Genomic DNA, 18,751 nt, shown 5'->3' on the forward strand with positions numbered 1-18,751 from the left:
GAAGTGCGTCAGCCATGTTTCTGAGATGTTGACATTTTCAGCAAAATATGTGAAAGGAGTGCGTTCCAGCCAGTCATTCATCACTTTTCCCCCAATGGTTAAATTGTCAGCGTCTCACAAAACATGGCTGACGCACTTCTACATAGCAGAGATGTCACCTCTGACCCTCCCTGCGATCGTTTGTGTCGTGTGACAGCATAGTCGATGACACAGTTATGGAGTTTCCATCGGGACTGTTTCTGTAGGTGGATGACAATTTCAGTATTGTGAGAAAAAAGTGACTGGAAGGCCTCAGACACGACCGACTTCACATATTTCACTGACAACACAGCGACTTCATATGGCTGTTGTCAAAACTTTTTTAAAAAGTTTCACAAACCAGTCCGAGCACGTCACCAAAACCTTTTGTTAACTTCTCTGGTCCCATCGTCTGTTGACATGTTTGCTATTGCCTTGTTTGGTCTCAGCGTCTTTGTATCCTCCTCCTGGAAAACCCCTGACTTTCTTCCTCTCTTTGTTTTCCCTCCATACATACCTCACAGCCATACAGCCGTATGGATGTCACATCCATTTTTGTTGTGTTGCTGTTCTTGGTGTTGCTGATGTTTTTTTTTTCTTTTTCTGTATTGTGATATTTTTATTACCAAAAAAGTTGGAGATGTCACCTGAATGTGTGTGTGTGTGTGTGTGTGTGTGTGTGTGTGGGTGGTTGGTTTAAAGGACAATAACAAAAACTTCCTCCTGTGATTCCTCAGCTTCTGAAAGATTCACCGTTTCATTTTCCCCCCTGTCTCACCCTTCTTTGCATACATTTACATTTCAATCGGTCCACATTTCCCTATTGACAGACCTAATGATTGACTGAGTGATTGAAGATGAGTGAGCAGAATGAGCTTCAATTACCAGATGACCAAAAGCAGGGAGTTTAAAGGTCACAGCCACTTTTTCCATTAGCTCTGGTTGAAACCTGCTTGTTCATAGAAACTGTGTCTACATGGAACCAAAAAACACTGAGGTTTCTGTGTTTGAGTACTCCGGTGTGCACGCTAAAACATCTGTAACACTGTATTCAGTAGAATTGCTGTCCCAAAGAATGTTAGCGGGACCCAACTTGCTTTCAAACTCAGATCAGACGGAGGATCGTGAAGCCAGGAGCCGAAGCCATTTGATGCTGTTAAACTCCATCTTTTTTCACCCCCCCGCCCCCCACGTCCCACCCCTTTAACCCCACCCTCTCTCCTCATTCAGCAGCTAATCTTGTCCTCCTCCTTGTTTCTTTGCCACCGGCTGCTCGTCTCAGACGGGGAAATCCTTTGTCCTCAAACAAAGACTCACCACAGGCACTAATCAGGTCTGGAGCTAGACCTGTCTGTGTGATTGTCTGTGTTGTGTGTGCGTGTGATAGCGTGTGCATATGACACATATTCAGGAAGTGAGCGTGACTTATCATGGAATTTATTGTGTGAGAACGACAGAAACAGACAGCGGCAGACAGTGAGAGAGTGTCTGCATACATTGCTGCGTTGCAAAAATCTCTAAAGTTAGCACATGATTGATGCAGGAAGTCTGTTTGTGTTTGCGCCTCAAAGAGGAACTGGGTATTTAGTGAGGACAGTGATGCATACAATGACTAAACGCACACACAGAAAGTTTCTTTCACAAACTTGGTTGCCTGGATCCCCTAAACATAACTCCGTGCATCTCGCCATCGAGTACTTTTAATCTCAATTTTAAACTTGGTGTGCGACCTGTGTGCAGATCGTTTGGATAACAAAATTACATGTCAACGCACAAAACGTCGCTGTCAGATCTGCCCAAACACATTTGGAGTTGATGGGGCATCAACATCTGTACAGTTTGACCGCGCCATGAAAAAAAAAAAAAAGCTACTCAACAATACAATTTAGCAGTCAGCTAACTCTACATGTACCTGACAGCTCAAGCTGCTTGTCGAAAAATGACTGTATACAGTATACAGTAGTTTATCAACGAGCAGCTTTTTTCCACCCTGCAAAAGAGAATACCACATTTAATCCAAAATTAGCTTGTGTATGCAGGTTTTTAAACTCTGGCAAACCTGCTAAAAATAGGACATTGACTCAGTTCCCATTGCCAGTGGATGAGATTTTTTTTTTTTCTTATGTGTATTGTTAATCATCAGGAACACTGTAACACTGTAACATAAAGGACATGGTAGAAAGCAGCAGATATATCATCAGACTACATTCAGAGGACATTGAAATGCATTTAAAAAAAAGTCTAGTCTGTTAGACACATTCTGAAGCTGATGATGGAAGAGCCGCTGAAGAAAGACGTGTCTCTTCTTTCTAATCTCCGCTGAGAGCTGCACATGCACAGTATCAAGCAGGCAGCTGGCAGCAAGGCTGTGTTATTTGTGACTATGGAAGCCTCTGACGACTGTCACTTTTTTTAAAAACGTATTTCATTTCAGTCTTCATTCAAACTGAGCGATGGTCAAGCGCTGCTGGAGCAGAGACGGATGGAAAAGCCACTGTCGGTCACTTCGGTCACTGTCGGTCACTTCGACACACGACAAAGCATCACGTCTGCGAGTGATCAGCGTCTCCCCCTGGATGTTGGTGTGTTTTTAGAGCTGGAGCCGACAAACACCCATGACAACTGCAGAGCCATTCCACGTGGGAGAGATCACAGATTGCACCTATCCACATTGAAGGCGAGGGCCAGCTGTAAGTGGGTGTTGGTGGGTTTTTGAGGGGTATGAGTAGATACGGTACCACTGCTAACTGGGAATGCACATCTTTTCTTGAAAAAGTCAGCCAGCTTTGTTTACCTTATTTGCACATTCAGACTAGGCAGTGATCCTGGCTTATGATCACCGGATGTTATACAGGTACCATTTCTAGATTAAACCCCTCCAGATACACTGTTATGGCGAATATTTTGAATTATGCCGACATATTTTTGTCGCACGTTTTTAAAGTCTCAAACAGCAACACGTATGACTCAAAGAACCAGTGTGAGTCCGCCTCTGATCCAGATACAGATTGCGTACAATATCTGGTGTGAACAGGGCCTCAATGTGCCGCAGTCAGCATCATGGCCAGATGACAGGAAGTTGCAGCCATCTCTTTCAAGAGCATAACTTCTTCAAATGTTGATCTTTAGACACAGTGCAAAGGGCAAGACGAGACAACGCGAAAGCCAAACAACGTGGAGTCAGAGAGGAGGAGGGCCGCGCAGCGTGAGGACGAGGAGACGTCGGTGATGAAGAGGGACCCCTTCCAAGGCTCTGGGCTGCAGCAGCGTTTAAGATTGGCAGAGACTGAACAGGAGGAGCTGCTGGGCTCCTGCTCTCAGATAACGACCACATGCTTCCTCCTCTTATCACACTGATTCTATCTGTACAGGGCAAGAACGCTCGCCAGAGCGAACACCCACACAAACACACACACTCACAGGTGAGCAGCACGCAATGTCTTTGACAGCTCATTCTGCACATGCTGTTCCCCTGGGAACACTGTCGTCGGGTTTTTAGCGCTTCAGTGACGAAGGCTGTGGGTTTTTTGGGAGGCTGACTCTGTAGGAGAAAGCTGTGGAGTCAAGCTGTTTAAGATTTTTGTTTTGTTTTGTTTTTTTACACTAATGAACAAAAATACAAAAATATTTTAAGTGCTGCCTGAGAAATGGACACGAGAGGCTGGAAACTGACGACATTTGATCAGATGTGTTATGGAGACGTGTCTCCACCTGACCAGGTTTGACCTTGAAGGACTTCATCAGGGTACAAACATTCTTACAGACTTGGCAAGGGGTGTCACCCAATCTTGACTGATTGAATGCGAGTGGTAAGATCAATGAACCCAAGTGTTAAAAACATGAGATCCAAACAAATGAACAAACACTGAAATTACATCCATCACATGAACGCCTCTGTTATTTAAATAATATGACCGTATATATGGTATCTAATGCACCTGTACAACAAAATAGGCCCCCTGTGATAACCCTCTCTATCTGAAGGTGTTTCAGGTTTTTTGAATGAATGCTATGCGGAAGGAAAAAAAAATGAAAAAAAATTGCTCTGATTATATTGTTGGTTGTTTTCTGCCTGTTTTGAAATCAGCACACGGCTTTGAAACACATTTGAACAGCGCTTGCACAGATCCTCATTACGGGCTGGGAGATAACTCTGTTCACATGTTTCATTTATAGTCCGAGCTCGTTTGTAAGAAATTACTGGTGGTTCAGGGAAAATGGTTCTCAGGTCACTTTTTCAAGATCGACCCAATCAGAATGAGAGAAATGTCTGATTTACTGAGATTCAGTGCTATAATGTGTAACAGTGTGGTTGGGTGAGTTTCTCTCTCTTCTGAGCGTCTGACACAGTAGGCTGCGGACCTTTATGCAAATTTGGCGATTTTTAACACTTGGGAAGGCGCGTCATCTCCAAAATGACTCCTATTAGGATCCATTTACATCACTGCCTGCATTCAGTCAGTCAGGATTGGGTGCCACCCCCCTGCCAAGTTTATAAAAAGGTTTGCTTGATCGTTGGCCACCATTTTGGACCCTGGTGCAGACTTTCAAGGTCCAAACCGGTCGCTGTTTTATTGTTTTGTAAGCAGCCATGGTTTTGATCAAGGCTTTCTAACCTGAATCGAGTTTTTTTTTTTTTTTGTTCCTGCTTCACGCATAAGTGTCTGAAGTTGGTTTTTATCCCCTCATGTGCTGATGTCCTTTTTCTTCAAGAGCACCTGAGTGCGATGATATAAAGACAGTCCTCACACCACTACATGTGTAATTTGATTTGATTTGACTTTGACCAAAATAACATTTTAACATACTATTTGTACTTTTACTCAAATAAACACTGTAGATGTCCAGTGATAAGAACAATTTCATTACAGGTCACGACTGTCATCCATGCATCCCCACTGAACCGTCAAATTGTTTTGTTACCAGCTGCCTGCGAGGAAGAGGAAAAAGAAAGACAACTTGTGGTGTTCAAGTTTAAATGACAAATCTTTAGAAGAGAAAAAAAATCTGGATATGTAAAAGGAAGCTTTCCACAGTGTAAAAGAGAACGCATGTATCTAAATCACTGAGGTGGAGATTCAGCCCCGTCTTTTGCCCTCAGTGGTGATATCTCATCTCCGCTGCTCTGTCAGCTGCCATTTCCACCACCCATCCACAGGCCATTCACATGTTAATCTAAGATCCATTTACACCTACATCACCTCAGGGACTGGGGGAGCACACAGGGGTGACACACACACACACACACACACACAAAGACACAGACACACAGAGCCGCAGACATGTAGGCGTACATATTTCCTGTGTTGTGCAAACTTGTCTCGTTCTTACACACACACTCATGCATACACGCAGCAATATCCTGTGGTGTGGAGGGCAGTTTGTGTTTTTGTGAAGTCACACTTGCTCGTAGACAATATCCAGAATCAAGTGTCCCCTCAAAGATTTGTCTGACTTCAGAGTGTTTGTTTTAAAATGAAATAATAAATTACTGTCACCGTTCTGTATTCCGTTTTTTTTTTTTTTTTTTCTTGTAAATCACATTGTCAGAGCAGACACACACTCACAGCCACGCTTTGATTTCCAGGGAGGGTTCCCTCCAGCTGTTTCGTGACAGCCCCAGACACACACACAGACACACACCCTGCTCTGAGCTCTGTGAAGACAATGGTGGCTCCAGTCTTATCAACAGCTCCATCACTCTGTCTCTGCTCTGCATCGCCCCGCTGCTGCCCTCCTGCTCCTGTATCTGTGAGCGGGTGAGTGTGTTACAACAGACGCGAGGGGGCTGGGGATTGTGCGGAGGGCTCGGTCAACTTCAATCACGTGTCACGCTCATATGCTGTGTGCCTGATAAAGAGAGACCAACAGAGGATTTCCCCTTCATCGGGTGTCCACCTCCCTCTGCCTTTGGCCCATTTCTGTCAGTCACTCTGCATTCACACGTACAGATCCAACTTTACTCTCGTTCATCACGTCCTTTCTATGTCAACTCGATTGTTCCTGAACATCTGACAAATAAAAATGTTTCAAGGCCTTCCCTTTGCCTTACATTTGGATTACAACTTGCTGATTTGTTTGGAGCCATACCCAGACCGAATGGAGTCGCAGCTTCTTATCAGTTGCGGTCCTCTGCCGTGTTGGCTGGTCCTGCTGCCAGTGAAGAATTTCTGAGTGAAAATGAAACAGCGCTGACAAGCAGAAGTGCAGAAAGAAAACACTGACACATCATCTGCATATACAGGGAGTACCATGAGCAAAACCCTGTTTTAGGCCAAACTTCCAGCACAAATAATGCCTCGGTCTAACTACACGTCACGCTAAATTGTCAGTTTTGCTGTACTGTTCAGGCTCGACAAGGGAATAACGCGGTCCTAACAGTCTCAGTTGTTGTGCTGACTTGCACCGAAAAAGAAAAGAATATGGCAAGAGGGGGATTTTAGACACATCGGCAGCATGGTGAAATCCTCAACTGCCTGCCTGTGTTGTGGTTCAGTAACGACATTATGGTTACAAAAACATACAAGCTCATACACTTTTATTGTGCCCTCTCTATACATATAGATGCATGATATCAGACTGGGTTCAGAGAGCTTCTGTGGATAACAGCAGAGTAGAAGGGTAAGAGGGATGTCGGCTCTCACTGGCTGAAGTGTGTTCATGGCTACCGGACCTGACAGTGACTCAACCAGATATTTAGCATGCTAGAAAACCACGGCACAAAGAGGAGCGCCTTAACTGCGTTTTTGAAAAGTTCACGCGTGGCGATCATTACATGACGAGAGTCAGCGAACTCAACAAAAGCCATCGGTGAGTGGAAATATGTTTTCTTTAACTAAATAGTGATTGTGGCAATTAAAGTATTGTTTCAGTGTTGTTAACTGTACATTACAATCCTCAGATATAAGACTCAAAATACAATAGAAACAAAACATTGCGAAATAAATTTTATTTTTGTAAGTGAGATTTCATTTTCATATGCCGAACTATGTATAACAGTATCACACATATCCCAGGGTTATGTCATTTTCATCTAACAGCACTGGCTGCTGTCCAAAAGTAAACAAGTGGACTGGCACCCAGGTGCATCTTATTTTGGAAGCATGAGCAAAACTGCTGTTGCGGAAAGTACTGAACAACACTGATGGGTGTTTACAGTACGTCTGATGAACTTTCTGAGTTACATAACAGAATGAATGTGACGTTAAATTTGTGTTGGTATAAACTGTGCCAGATGAAAAAAACTGAAAGGTAACACGTCCAAACAATATACAAACTAAATCTAATTTACAGTTTCAGTTAGGGCATTCAGTTGTAGCCAGCAAGCATGATTTACAGTGATAAGATAAGTTTTCCCTGTCCTGTTGTGAGACTCAAGGTGTTTTGCTGCTGGCTCAAGCGGGACAGAAAAATTCCTGCCGCCCTGCACTTTCGACTTCTGTAGCTTAGTGAAAACAGGAAGCGTCGGACTGAAGGGTGTCCTTTGAGAGCGGGTCCGCAAACAAACAGATGAGAACAAGCATGAGGAAAACAGGAAACGCTAATGGGGAGGGGATGGAGAGACTTTCGCAATGTTGAGATGTGCAAGGAGTGTGTGTGTGTGTGTGTGTGTGTGTGTGTGTTCTACTGTATGTGTGTGGTTTCAATTCATTTTTGTGACTCTATTTCAAGAGGATGTGATAATAAGAAAGAGAGCAAAACACAGGGAGGAAGAGGAAGAGGGGAAAAGGTTGAGTGACACCGAGAGACAATGAGAGAGACAGAATGGGAGAGAAACCGTTGTATGGAGCTGAGGAATAATTTGTCCAAAAAAGGCTGCGTCTCTCTCGTGGACCCACTTTGTTTCTTTTAGCACAACATCGGCGACATTCCTTGTCGGGCCACGGGGAAGGGAGCAGGCATGTTTCAGTTTCCAAACAGCTGTATAGTCATTTATGGCCGTCAGCCAGTGGACTGAATGGGATACTCAATGTACAGACAAATCCGTCAAAACAAGATGTGGACATGTACACACTCAACTGTAGATGTCCCGGCCTATCAGATTTGGAATCATGAAACAGCGAGTGTCACCACTGTGAATTCTCAAAGATTCCCCTCCGAAGCAGAGATGAACAGGGTTGTATTCGTGGCCCTGTTTCTTCGACACATCCTCATACCTCCACAACTGATTATGTCGATTACCAGTGATTTCCAACACAAGATGACCATCGCAGCGAACCAGCAACTGCTAAATCAGACCTTCGTTGTACCGTCGCAGCTGTGTTCTGTTAAAGGAAAGAAAATGTGGTTAGGTTTACGAAAAATAATAATCCTAATCATTACATAATATAACATAATTAACATCAACAAGCTGCTTTCCCAGTCAATGTCTGTTTTTCTGATAAGAACGGGCGGATCAAACTGAAATACTCATATCATGAGAAAAATATACATGATACCTTGTAAATAATCCAGTGCTTCTTAAATAATTTGAATTTCTTTCGTTCCTCGCGTTGTCACAAAAGGAGGTGGTAATGCACTTTAATGCTGGGGGGAAAAAAGGGAGGAAGAGATGCAGTAGCTAGCTAGCAAGGCTACCACTGTTGTGCAAAATCACGGTGGAGGAGATACAGACCAAGCCCTTCAACCACATTCAACCTAACCCTAACCTGGAAAATAGTCTTTGAGATTCATTCAAACTGGGCACGTCTTCCTGTTGCCTTGACACAATTGGGACAATTTACATTCTTACAGCTTCATCTGCATCTGATCAACAACTGTATCAACTATCTGTTGCTCTGAGCTTCTGTAGAAATGTTGTCCTCACTTACTAATTGCACAGAGTTTCACAATAGGATTTTAATGTGAAAAATCACAGTTAGTACTCTGTTTCATTGAGATTACAGTTTATAGTGCAGCAAATCACTTTGTATTATCCAACTGTATGAGTGGTGGTCAGCAATTTTTACCAGTTTTTATTTGAGAATCTACGATAATTCTATTAGCATTAGCACTCAAAAAGTGAGGGAAATACAGGACTATCTTTAAAATCCACTTGATTGCATTTTGAACATGGGTAGCCTGTTTTTCACAGAATGATGCCTTCTGCGCCTAAACTGGCCGATAGCTGCTGCTGAAACAAGTGCAAATGTGCAGATTCTGATGCATTACAGCCAGACAACAGGGTGGTCTGTCATATGTACTCAGCAACACAAAGGGTCATTGTGTCACTGTAATTCAAACTGCAGCATAAACAAGCAGCCAAAGCAACACTCAGCGTCTTCCGACCTCGACCACAATGTGATGTAATTAAATTTGCCTCATCTCCTCCTGAAAAACAACCAGGAAAATTAAACACAGGAACATTGGAGTTAAACGGCAGTGGGACGTCCTCCCCGTGTTTTCAGTAGTTACTGTGCATTGTCTCAGAGTGTTTTTATGACTTCCTGTTTATGTTTGATTAGTATGTTCCTGAAGAAAACTAAATTAATCTTAAACAAAAAGGTAGAAGTACAATGACACCCATTGTTGTTGTTTTGATCACAGGTCAGGGACTCCAGCAGGGGCTGTGTAATGCTTACAGTGTAATCCCTCCTCTATGTTTGTCCAAATAATGAAGTGTCCAAACTTGACTGTCCACTACAGAGGCACAAACCAGTGAAACTATGAAAGGGGGTCGGGTCTATCCTCTTGGATGCCCCTATGGTGGATAAAAAATGATAACATTCCTTCTAATGTGCCTAAACTTTGGACAAAACCTGGTGAAGTGCCCTCTAAAGGCCCCCACACACTGTCCAGACTCAAACCAATGGCTAACTGCCTTTATCCGACCACTCTGTTGCCTCTCGTCTGAGCCCTTCCACAGAAAAGTTGCATTGAAACAGACCGCCTCGGCAACTGCCATCTACACAGCAGCGTGAATATCTGCGCTTGCACGAGATGCAGTGAGCCTCCTTAACATCAGGTGGCGCTAGTTTCATGCCAGTACCCCAAAACATGAAAACAGGAAATGATGGAATGGAGTGCAGACCATAGATTATCAGTGAAAAACAAAGTGCACACAGTATTGGCTCAGTATTCATTTGACCAGAGAAATTTTTTGTGGAATGCAATACTTGGCATTACTTGGAAGATCATTATGGCTGAGCTGATGGTCGCGTTGTCTGCTCTCGGGCTAGTTATTATACGAAGACGTCGCAGGAGGGAAAAAGTGGTTTGTTCCGCCCCTCTCACACACCGCATTGATTCATTAGCATCCTGCCAATCAGAATGGTTATAGAACATTTGATCAATTAGAGTATCCAATCCAACATCCACGTGGCTCCAAAAGCTTCCAACGCAGCTGAACACACCAAAAAGATTTGTTCCCGAACTTGTCTAAGTCTCCCCAAATGCTTCAGACGGCCAACGCTTGTACCGGTGTGTTCCTGCCTTAACGTGTCCTTTCCATGCACTGGTGCCCCACAGCATACAGCTGGTGTCCCTTTTATTTTCATTGTTTTGCCCCTGCCCTTCAAATGTCCTGAGTCACAATGGTATTCACATGATAAAGTCTGCAACCTATTTTTTCATGAATGGATGACATGCCATACCAAATGCTGTTAGAAAGAGAATTAGCATCCTGTTACCATGGAAAATGCCAGTTTCATTTTAAGTGACATGATGCGCTAGAAGTTGCCCCAACCAGAAATATTACATAGAACAGTTAAGAAGCTGGAATCAGAAGATTTTGACTTTTCTTTTATTTCTTAAAAAGGAACTCAACAAATTATCAAATTAGTTACCTATTAACATTAATTAACACTAGTGATGAACATTAATTGATGACAACAAATTCAGCTCAATAACATTTTTGCCAAATACACTGCATACAAGCTACCATATACATAAGTATAAGTAGCTCTATCAGGACAAGTAGGTGCCTGTATTGAGAATCAGATCAAAACACAACAAACTCTGCATGATAGCAGAGGATGAAGTCTGAGGTTGCTGCACTCTGGCGCCGCGTGGCCTCCCTCAGCCTCCATAACATCCCAGCAATCCCTCCACCAAAAAAAAAAAAAAAAACAGCGACCACAAGTCAGGAAATGAGTCGAGTCGCACAAGTTCAGGCAAGACCCCTCGCTCCTCGACAGCTGTTTCAATCCCACACACACAGATGCACAGATATGCTTGCATGGTCTGGAGCTTCCCATGCAAGTAAGGCTGAAGTATGGGAGGAATGCAGTAAACACTGGGAAAGGAAGGAGGCCCTGAAGCAGCGTGGGTAATGACCCCCCAGAGCTGAGGATGATGGGATGGCGAGCAGGATGAGGGCCATTATGTGGTTGTTTGTTGCTGATTTGCTGGTTGTTGTGTGACCTTAATTGAGGAGGCCCCTGTAATTAGGCCACTGATGCAGTTATTACTATGAGCATCTGGATGGTAGGACAAACCAGAGGAGGAAAACCCGCGTAACGACCGAGTGCGGCTGGAGGTGGATTGTGTGTATGTATGAATCTGAAAGGAAGTCAAAGTGTACAGATCGTTAACTCTGTGGCCCCAAAAGGCAAATCCTTTTTTGTTCTTGTGGTTTCATTGTCCAAAACATTAAGAGGGTAGATGTGTAGAGATACAGACACCCAAACATACTACAAGAACATAGTGAGCGTACAAAATCAGGCTGGTTATAAATAGGAATTTATTCTACAAATGCTGTACACAGGCCAGCACTAGTGTGGGAAATCTTCTTTCCCCATGCACAGACCCACCTCAACCCGTACATCACCTTTGGGATGAATTAGAACGCCGACTACAAACCAGGCCTTACCACCCAACCAATCAGTGGCTGACTCCACTAATGCTCTTATGGCTGAGTGGAAGAAAATCCCGACAGCCAGGTTCCAAAACCTGGTGGAAATCTTTCCCAGAGGAGCGGAGGATGTTGAAGCCACAATTTAATGCCAACAGTTTGAGACTGAGATGTTGGGTGATTACTTGTGTCTGCATACTTTTGGCCATGGAGTGTCTAAAAAAAGTGGATCTGAGTAGCAAACTCATAGTTATTGATTCAGCACTGATTCCTCAGTGAACAACAAGTTAATTACAAGATAGATAACGTTGAAAACTCTCGTGATCACAGCTGTTTCGATTTCTGTTCACACCCCTCACTGACCCTTTGACACACATCACACTGTGTGCCTGTCGGCCACAGGTGTGTGACGTCTTATCAACACACACAGTAGCACTGTTTGTTACACTGTGGCTTGAGCAGGATCAGTAGTCTTTAGATTCAGGGCCTCTGGGCAAAACAAGGAGATACTAGATTACTGCGGATGTTTCTTCTGAAAACATAGAGCTGTGGCGCTAGCCTTGGGTGCTTCTGCATTTAGTGAAAAACAAAGTTTCTTCTCTGACAGACTAATTGATCAGTTTATATAATTTGTCTGCGTATAACAACTTGGTCATAGACCATGCATTCCAAATTTAAATGAGGGCCTGATGATACTCTTGTGTGGGCTTATCTTGTTGGATAGACAGGCTAACAGAGCTTATGTGACCCGGGCTGAAGCCACAGGTGTGTGATGAATATTAATTAATTACTGTTTAAATCATCAGTGTGCTAAAACAGGACAATGTGTCTTGCAGTAAGCAAACAAAATCTAATGAACACTCAAAGACTGGATCCTGGATTAGCGTGCTGTGGTTTGCTAGGTTAGCTAACACAGTACCTATGAATACAGTATGGTTGCAGTTCTGCCCATGGCCCAACCAGCCTAATTTTTATGACAGGTAAATATTCTGTGAACAAAAAAAAAACTGTGAAAACATTTGCTAATAGGGTGGGAGCAGCTAGCCAAAGCTAACAGGGCTACAACTATAGTCACCAAAAGACTCAAACAAATGAATACTCAAAGACAGGATTCTGGAGGAGTTGGTTGGCAATGCAGTTGTAGAGTTTTTACGGACAGGTAAATATTCCATGGTAAAAAAAAAAAAAAAAAAAAAATCACTGGGGAGCAGCTGGCTAAAAGCTAGCTGAGTGGAGTAGGTAGTCATTAATCATCTTGACAGTCTCAATTAACTGTGTTGAGTAAATTCAACACAATCAGAACACAACTGTGAATGGGCATACCAGGTGTGCGATAATTATGGCGACCAGCTGAATAACTTGAAATGTTCAACTGCCAAGAATTAGAATGGTACAAAATGGAGACTGAATATTCAACCATGATTTTCGTTCCAAAACTGATGAAACTGCTAATTAATGAGATTTCTGTCTTGCTGTTTCGACCTTGATAAAGGCAAGCCACACTTTTAAAATGGATACTATCCACCCCTCCAAACTACAGGTTATACTTTTGCCCCCTTTATCTATCGAGTCTGTCACTAACATAACCGCATTCTTGTGAGGTCCATGTTTCTCTGCATAATATAGAAATGTTACTGAAATCATAATCTCTGACTACACTCAGACTTCAAATCCGGCATACCTAACTCTGACTTAATGACTGGTATATTACATGTCCAGTGAATATTTGGTTTACATCATCTTTGCACTGTAAGCCCTGTATGTCTTTCATATCTAAACTCCAGTTCTCAGTCTGAGTGCCCCTTGACACGACTCTCTTTAGGGTTTTGGGTGCTCTGTAAATGTTAGCAAAAAGTATGAGGCCTGCTCAACGCAGCAAAACAAGAACCGACTCTGCTCGACTTGACCCCACTACGCCCCACTGTTGTGTAGCTGTGGGCCACCCAGGCTGTCACTCACTCACACACAAACAGTGGGCCTCCATTGTTCCGATGTCTGGAGTCAGTCCAGGAGAGCAGGCCTCACTACACTCCAACCCCTCTGGAACAATTAGCACAGGGGGTGACCTTTGACCAAGTGAGCGGCGGAGAAGAAATGAGTTTCGAGGAACTCACAAAGCCCTGAGTCTTACACGCTTCTGAAGATAAACAATAATTAGGGTTTTTTTTTGTTGTTTTTTTTTGAAGAGAGTGGTTAATTTGCATCAGCTAAGAGGATGTGGTCTCCATTTAACTGTTCCAAGGTTTAGTTCAAACACAAAAAGGTAATCCAACAATTGCAGACAGAGCTGCTGAACTTTGAAACAACTAGCTGGAGGAAATCCTGTTGCAAAAAACATTTCACAACCCAGCTGCCAGAATATATGTTAATTTTTTACATTTCTTTATGTTGCAACTTGACAATTCTTTTGACTCAATTTAGAATGTTATGTTGTGGCAATGCTGTGCTTATGGTCTGGTTAGGTTACGACCAAAACCCACTTGGTCAGGGTTAGGAAAAGATAGATATATTTCTTTTTTTGACTTTAAAATACGCAGTTTTGTCACCTCAAACACGGCCGAAAAACTTCCTGATGGTTTCGACAGATGTACTATGGTTTTGTCGCCACAAACATGGCTAGAAATGTTGTGATGTCTTGTTAGAGATACCCAGTGGTTTCATATGCTCCCTGGCTTACCATCCTCCTCGCCTAGCTGTGCTGCCCCCACTATCCACACTCCACACAATAGAGCACACCAAGCAACCTTTAATCTAATTTTGAAGTCACCTCAATTGACGCCTAGAGTACACGCTACTCCTTGAAGACGGGGTGTGTTTAAATCCAATGACAGCAGATTTCCTTTCAGCGCTCCAGCAGCTGTGACAGTGACACACAACGACAGCGAGCAGACGGCCGCTTTACGCTAAGCGTTGACATCCGTTAGTCAAATGCCCGGGATGAAGCGATTACCACTGTCACTGCTCGGCAACCTGGGTCACCAACTGTCACCATGCTGAGCCACGTCACACTCATATGCACACGCACGTGAGCACACACACAAATGCGGGTTAAGTCAAAATAAAATAAACCTGCCGTCATTGTCGACATTTACGTTGAGCTCATAATGCACACAAGCACCCATTCCATAAACAACCCCCCTTAGTGGTATTCATACTTATATTCATCAAAGGACACACGTGCATTCTGTTCCCTCCACACATATTCCAACACACATATTTCCATTCCCCCTGTGGCTGAGAGGCCTAATCCTTGATGTTGGCGCTCCTACCCTTGCACCGGTTATATCTGGGATTTGACTGGGCCTGAGTTGGCAATGCCCCCCCCTCCACACACACACACACACACACACACACACACACACACACACACACACACACACACACACACTTCTCAGCTTCACTCTCCCCTTCCCATATCCCCGTCCAACCTAACTCCTGGCATAGCCAGCACACCCTGGCTCCTTCAATCCCAGCAGCCCTGCACAGGGCCAGCTGCCCACAGGTCTCGTGCATGGCTGCGGTGTCTTAACGGATCTCCCTGCAGCTAATGCCACTTAAGCACAAAGCGCATCAGCCAAGGAAGGCTCAGTGCTGATGGTGCCTCCCCTGAAGATCAAACGTCACAGTCCCACGGCCGGCTGCTTGCTGGCTGGCCTTTTGCCCACACAGCACACCACAACAAGTTGCCAGGACAGGAGGGGGCAGGGGTTACTGTACCAGAGCCAGAGATGATTGTATGGGCTACAGAAAGCCCCCAGGAGGGTGGATAGGCAATCAAGACAGAGGGCTGATGGGTGTGACTAAGAGGAGATCAGACGTCCTGCTGCCTGTGTTGTTTTTTTTTTTAATTTACTTTTCTCTGCAGTGGGAAACTTCTAAGTAAAGGTCAAAATGAATGAATTGTTATTAGGTTGATGTTTAAACTTGAGCGATGCCTGTGAAGGATTTAGATTCACAACTTTACTGTACCTTAACTTTTGTACCAACCACATACAAACAGTAAAGCAGTTTATTTTACCTTTTGGAGTAAAAAGCCAAGCCAGATACACTACCAACTGAAAACTGGTCCCTTTACTGGATAGCCTTCAAGCAAATGCAAATTCATACATCTTTTGTTATATATGCTGACTTAAGTTTGTTTTTAATGACCTATTTTTGAATCCTGTAAATAATTACTGAGGCTATTGTCCTTGAAATGCCTTAGTTAGCCAACTGAGATTAAAGGTGCTCTTCTTAAGAAAAGCAGATTTTTGAGTTTGTACTGACGCTTTGGTTTTCCCAGCTCATCGAAAACGGATGCTTTGGGATGGCGGCCAACACATCCCTCAGTCCCAAAGGATTGTGATTCGGGATTGTAGGTCGGGTCAGCTGCCATTCCAAGTGTGACAGTATCTGACGAGTTGAGAATGAGACTCAAAAATCATCTTTCTTTGAAATGGGACCTTTTAATAGAATTGGATTGTGAAGACCTTCTGGCTTGCTCAGGGAGTGCCTATTAGTATGCTGGTTTGCCAGTAATGGATTGGCATTCAGGAATCTTCACTGAACTGTAAGCTCTTAGACACTTGTTCCTCGCCTAAAATAAAAGTTGCCCAAGTTCCCTTAAAGATGTTGTCTCTGTTTGCTGCATCTGGTTTCTTTATTCTCTCACCAACATTCACTCAACTACACCACTGAGTGATGCAACTTTCAAGATAAAGTCGTGGGCTAGGTACTCACAGTGCTTACTTCTCACTGTATGGGCATGGTTACATGCTTATCATTATCATTTAGTGTGTTTATGAGCTCCATTTGAACAAACAGTCCTGTATCTTGCTTGAAAGTGCTGAATCTTTAGTGTTTATGTGAAAAATTGACTTCCTGCCTTCCTGGCGCCTGATCATGACTTAGCCACAACACAGGCCTCTTTCCCATTTCCCCTCTATGTTCAGGAAGACTGGCTGCAAGGTCATGAGGTTACAGCCTGTTTAGCAAAGAGAGACATTGTACGGTGAGACGTGGCCAGGCACTCTGGGTATGACAGGAACGGAGGCCACTGATAGAAAATAACAAATAGCGCAAAAGTCTTTCATTGGATACAGGAAGGAAACTGGGTCTGTTTGGAAGGTTTACTAAAGTAATCCCCATTTTACTTTCCTTTAGTCGTATGTGTGTGCTTCTGCGAAGAAGAGGACCTCATCACTTTAATGAAAAACGTGTGCTGTACTGTTGTCTGAGACAGATGTTGGTTTTATGCAACAAGTCATCGAAGACAAAATACGTCTCTAGGAAACCAGAACAATCTGGGAACATCAGAGAGTTCATGTGGGATAAAACAGCCAGATGAAAATCACATACCTTGATAATAAAATCTCCACATGTATGAGCAATGAGAGCAGGGGAAGAATTTGGTTATCTTGGGAACTGAAGGGGAAGAGACCTAATCAAATCAATCACTTCGCTGAAGAGGGATTCCCTTCCTTTAGTCACGGTATTGATGGCTTTCCAAACGGGTGAAATCCGCTTTGTGCTATCAATCGCTGATTGATCTCTGGTCCAGTGGGACCTCTTTGATGTAAAGAACAAAGGGTTCCTATTGGGTTACACAGGTCAGGATTGATGATGCGTGAAATCAAGGCCTCAGAGGGGAAAACAGCGGAAGACACTCTCATCTTCCCATGGGAAGATCACCTTTTCTCCGGAAACTTTCTGTAAAAGCTCTTTGGAAAACCGCTTGTCTAGAAACGCTGGCGAACCATCACATAAAACTGAACTTCAAAGGACTCAAAGGTTCTGGGTCTTCTGTTTTTGGCAAAGCAAGGACATAGGTGGCTCAGTCCTTTCCTGCAAGTCACCTGACATGAGGCGTTCACTTCCTGAGCAAATAAAAATTCCTGTTTATCATTTCAGGGAGAAGATAGGAGCCATTTTTGACAGTGAGGGCCGTCTCATCTGAGCCCTTTGGCTGCTCCTCTCGCTTTCTCTTGTCTGTCATCTCCTTCCTCTCTTCCCCTCCCTCCCTTTCTCCAGTCTGGGGATAGACGTGCTGACAGATGGACACAGGACATCCGGACTCAGGACCGGGGAGGGTGGAAGGAGTGCAGAGAACAGGGGAAAGGAGGGAGAGGAGGGAGAGGAGGGTGAGAAGGGCGGATTTGGAAGGAGGGTAGCCAGAAGAGAGGGGATAACAACAGTGTTTGCCAGATACAAAGCGTTTGGATGTTGGATTCCGGGAATGGGGGGATGATGAAGTGGCGCTGGGAGGAGAGGGCTGAGAGGGTGAAGGGGTGCAGGCTAGAGTTCGCCAGCACCTGGTGGGGATTATAGGGAGCAGAATGGGTGGGAGTTGGGGGGCACTGTTGTGTTCTGGAGTGATGTTTTTTTTCTCTTTTGGCGAGTCGCTAGATTACAGGCTTGGAGTGGATGTTGAGGAAGTAGGGCTTTTCCAAAACACTTGCACACACAAACAAAAACATCAGGATTATTAAAGGGGATCTAGTGCAGTGAAAGGTTATTGTTTTGGTAAATGGTCATTAAAGGGCTCTGTCTTTATGACATTTTTTTTCTTGCCAACAAATCCCATGAAATTACAGGGAAAAAAAGGGTAGTTAGCCTGTCTCTCTATTCTTCCCTATCCTGCCTGTGGCTCCCACCAACAAACCCATTTGGGCCGAAGATGTAATTCCTCAAAAGTAGCTCACAAACACACTGTTCTGTTTTTAAAAAGGCAGGGTAAAATCCTAAAACAGCCGGGCACTGTAGCTTTTAGCAGTAATTACACAAGCAGAAGTAAATGGCGCATTTGCTGAGGACCATTTTCAGGGCTGGTTTAATACACATTTGGTGCTGTCATGAGTATTTCTGGCAGTCGGACAGCGCATGTGGGACTGAATCAAAATAAAGCAAGCACAGCATGAATTTTCATGGGCGTGAAGGAACATGTCATCGAGAACAAAGGTTTGGCACAATAAGCTCTATGGCACA

General features: G+C 43.8%; 1 protein-coding gene across 1 annotated transcript in view; it reads right to left on the reverse strand.

Moving 5' to 3' along the window:
* Positions 1-6,970: 6,970 nt before the first annotated feature.
* poc1b (POC1 centriolar protein B) overlaps positions 6,971-18,751 on the reverse strand; it is a 69,224-nt gene continuing 57,443 nt past the window's right edge. Inside the window, exon 12 of the mRNA XM_037106748.1 lies at positions 6,971-8,282. Coding sequence (XP_036962643.1) covers positions 8,196-8,282 — 87 coding nt within the window. The 3' untranslated portion in view covers positions 6,971-8,195. The remainder of the gene's footprint in view (positions 8,283-18,751) is intronic.

This window comes from Acanthopagrus latus, chromosome 8 (assembly GCF_904848185.1).
Source record: "Acanthopagrus latus isolate v.2019 chromosome 8, fAcaLat1.1, whole genome shotgun sequence".
Classification (NCBI taxonomy): Eukaryota; Metazoa; Chordata; class Actinopteri; order Spariformes; family Sparidae; genus Acanthopagrus; species Acanthopagrus latus.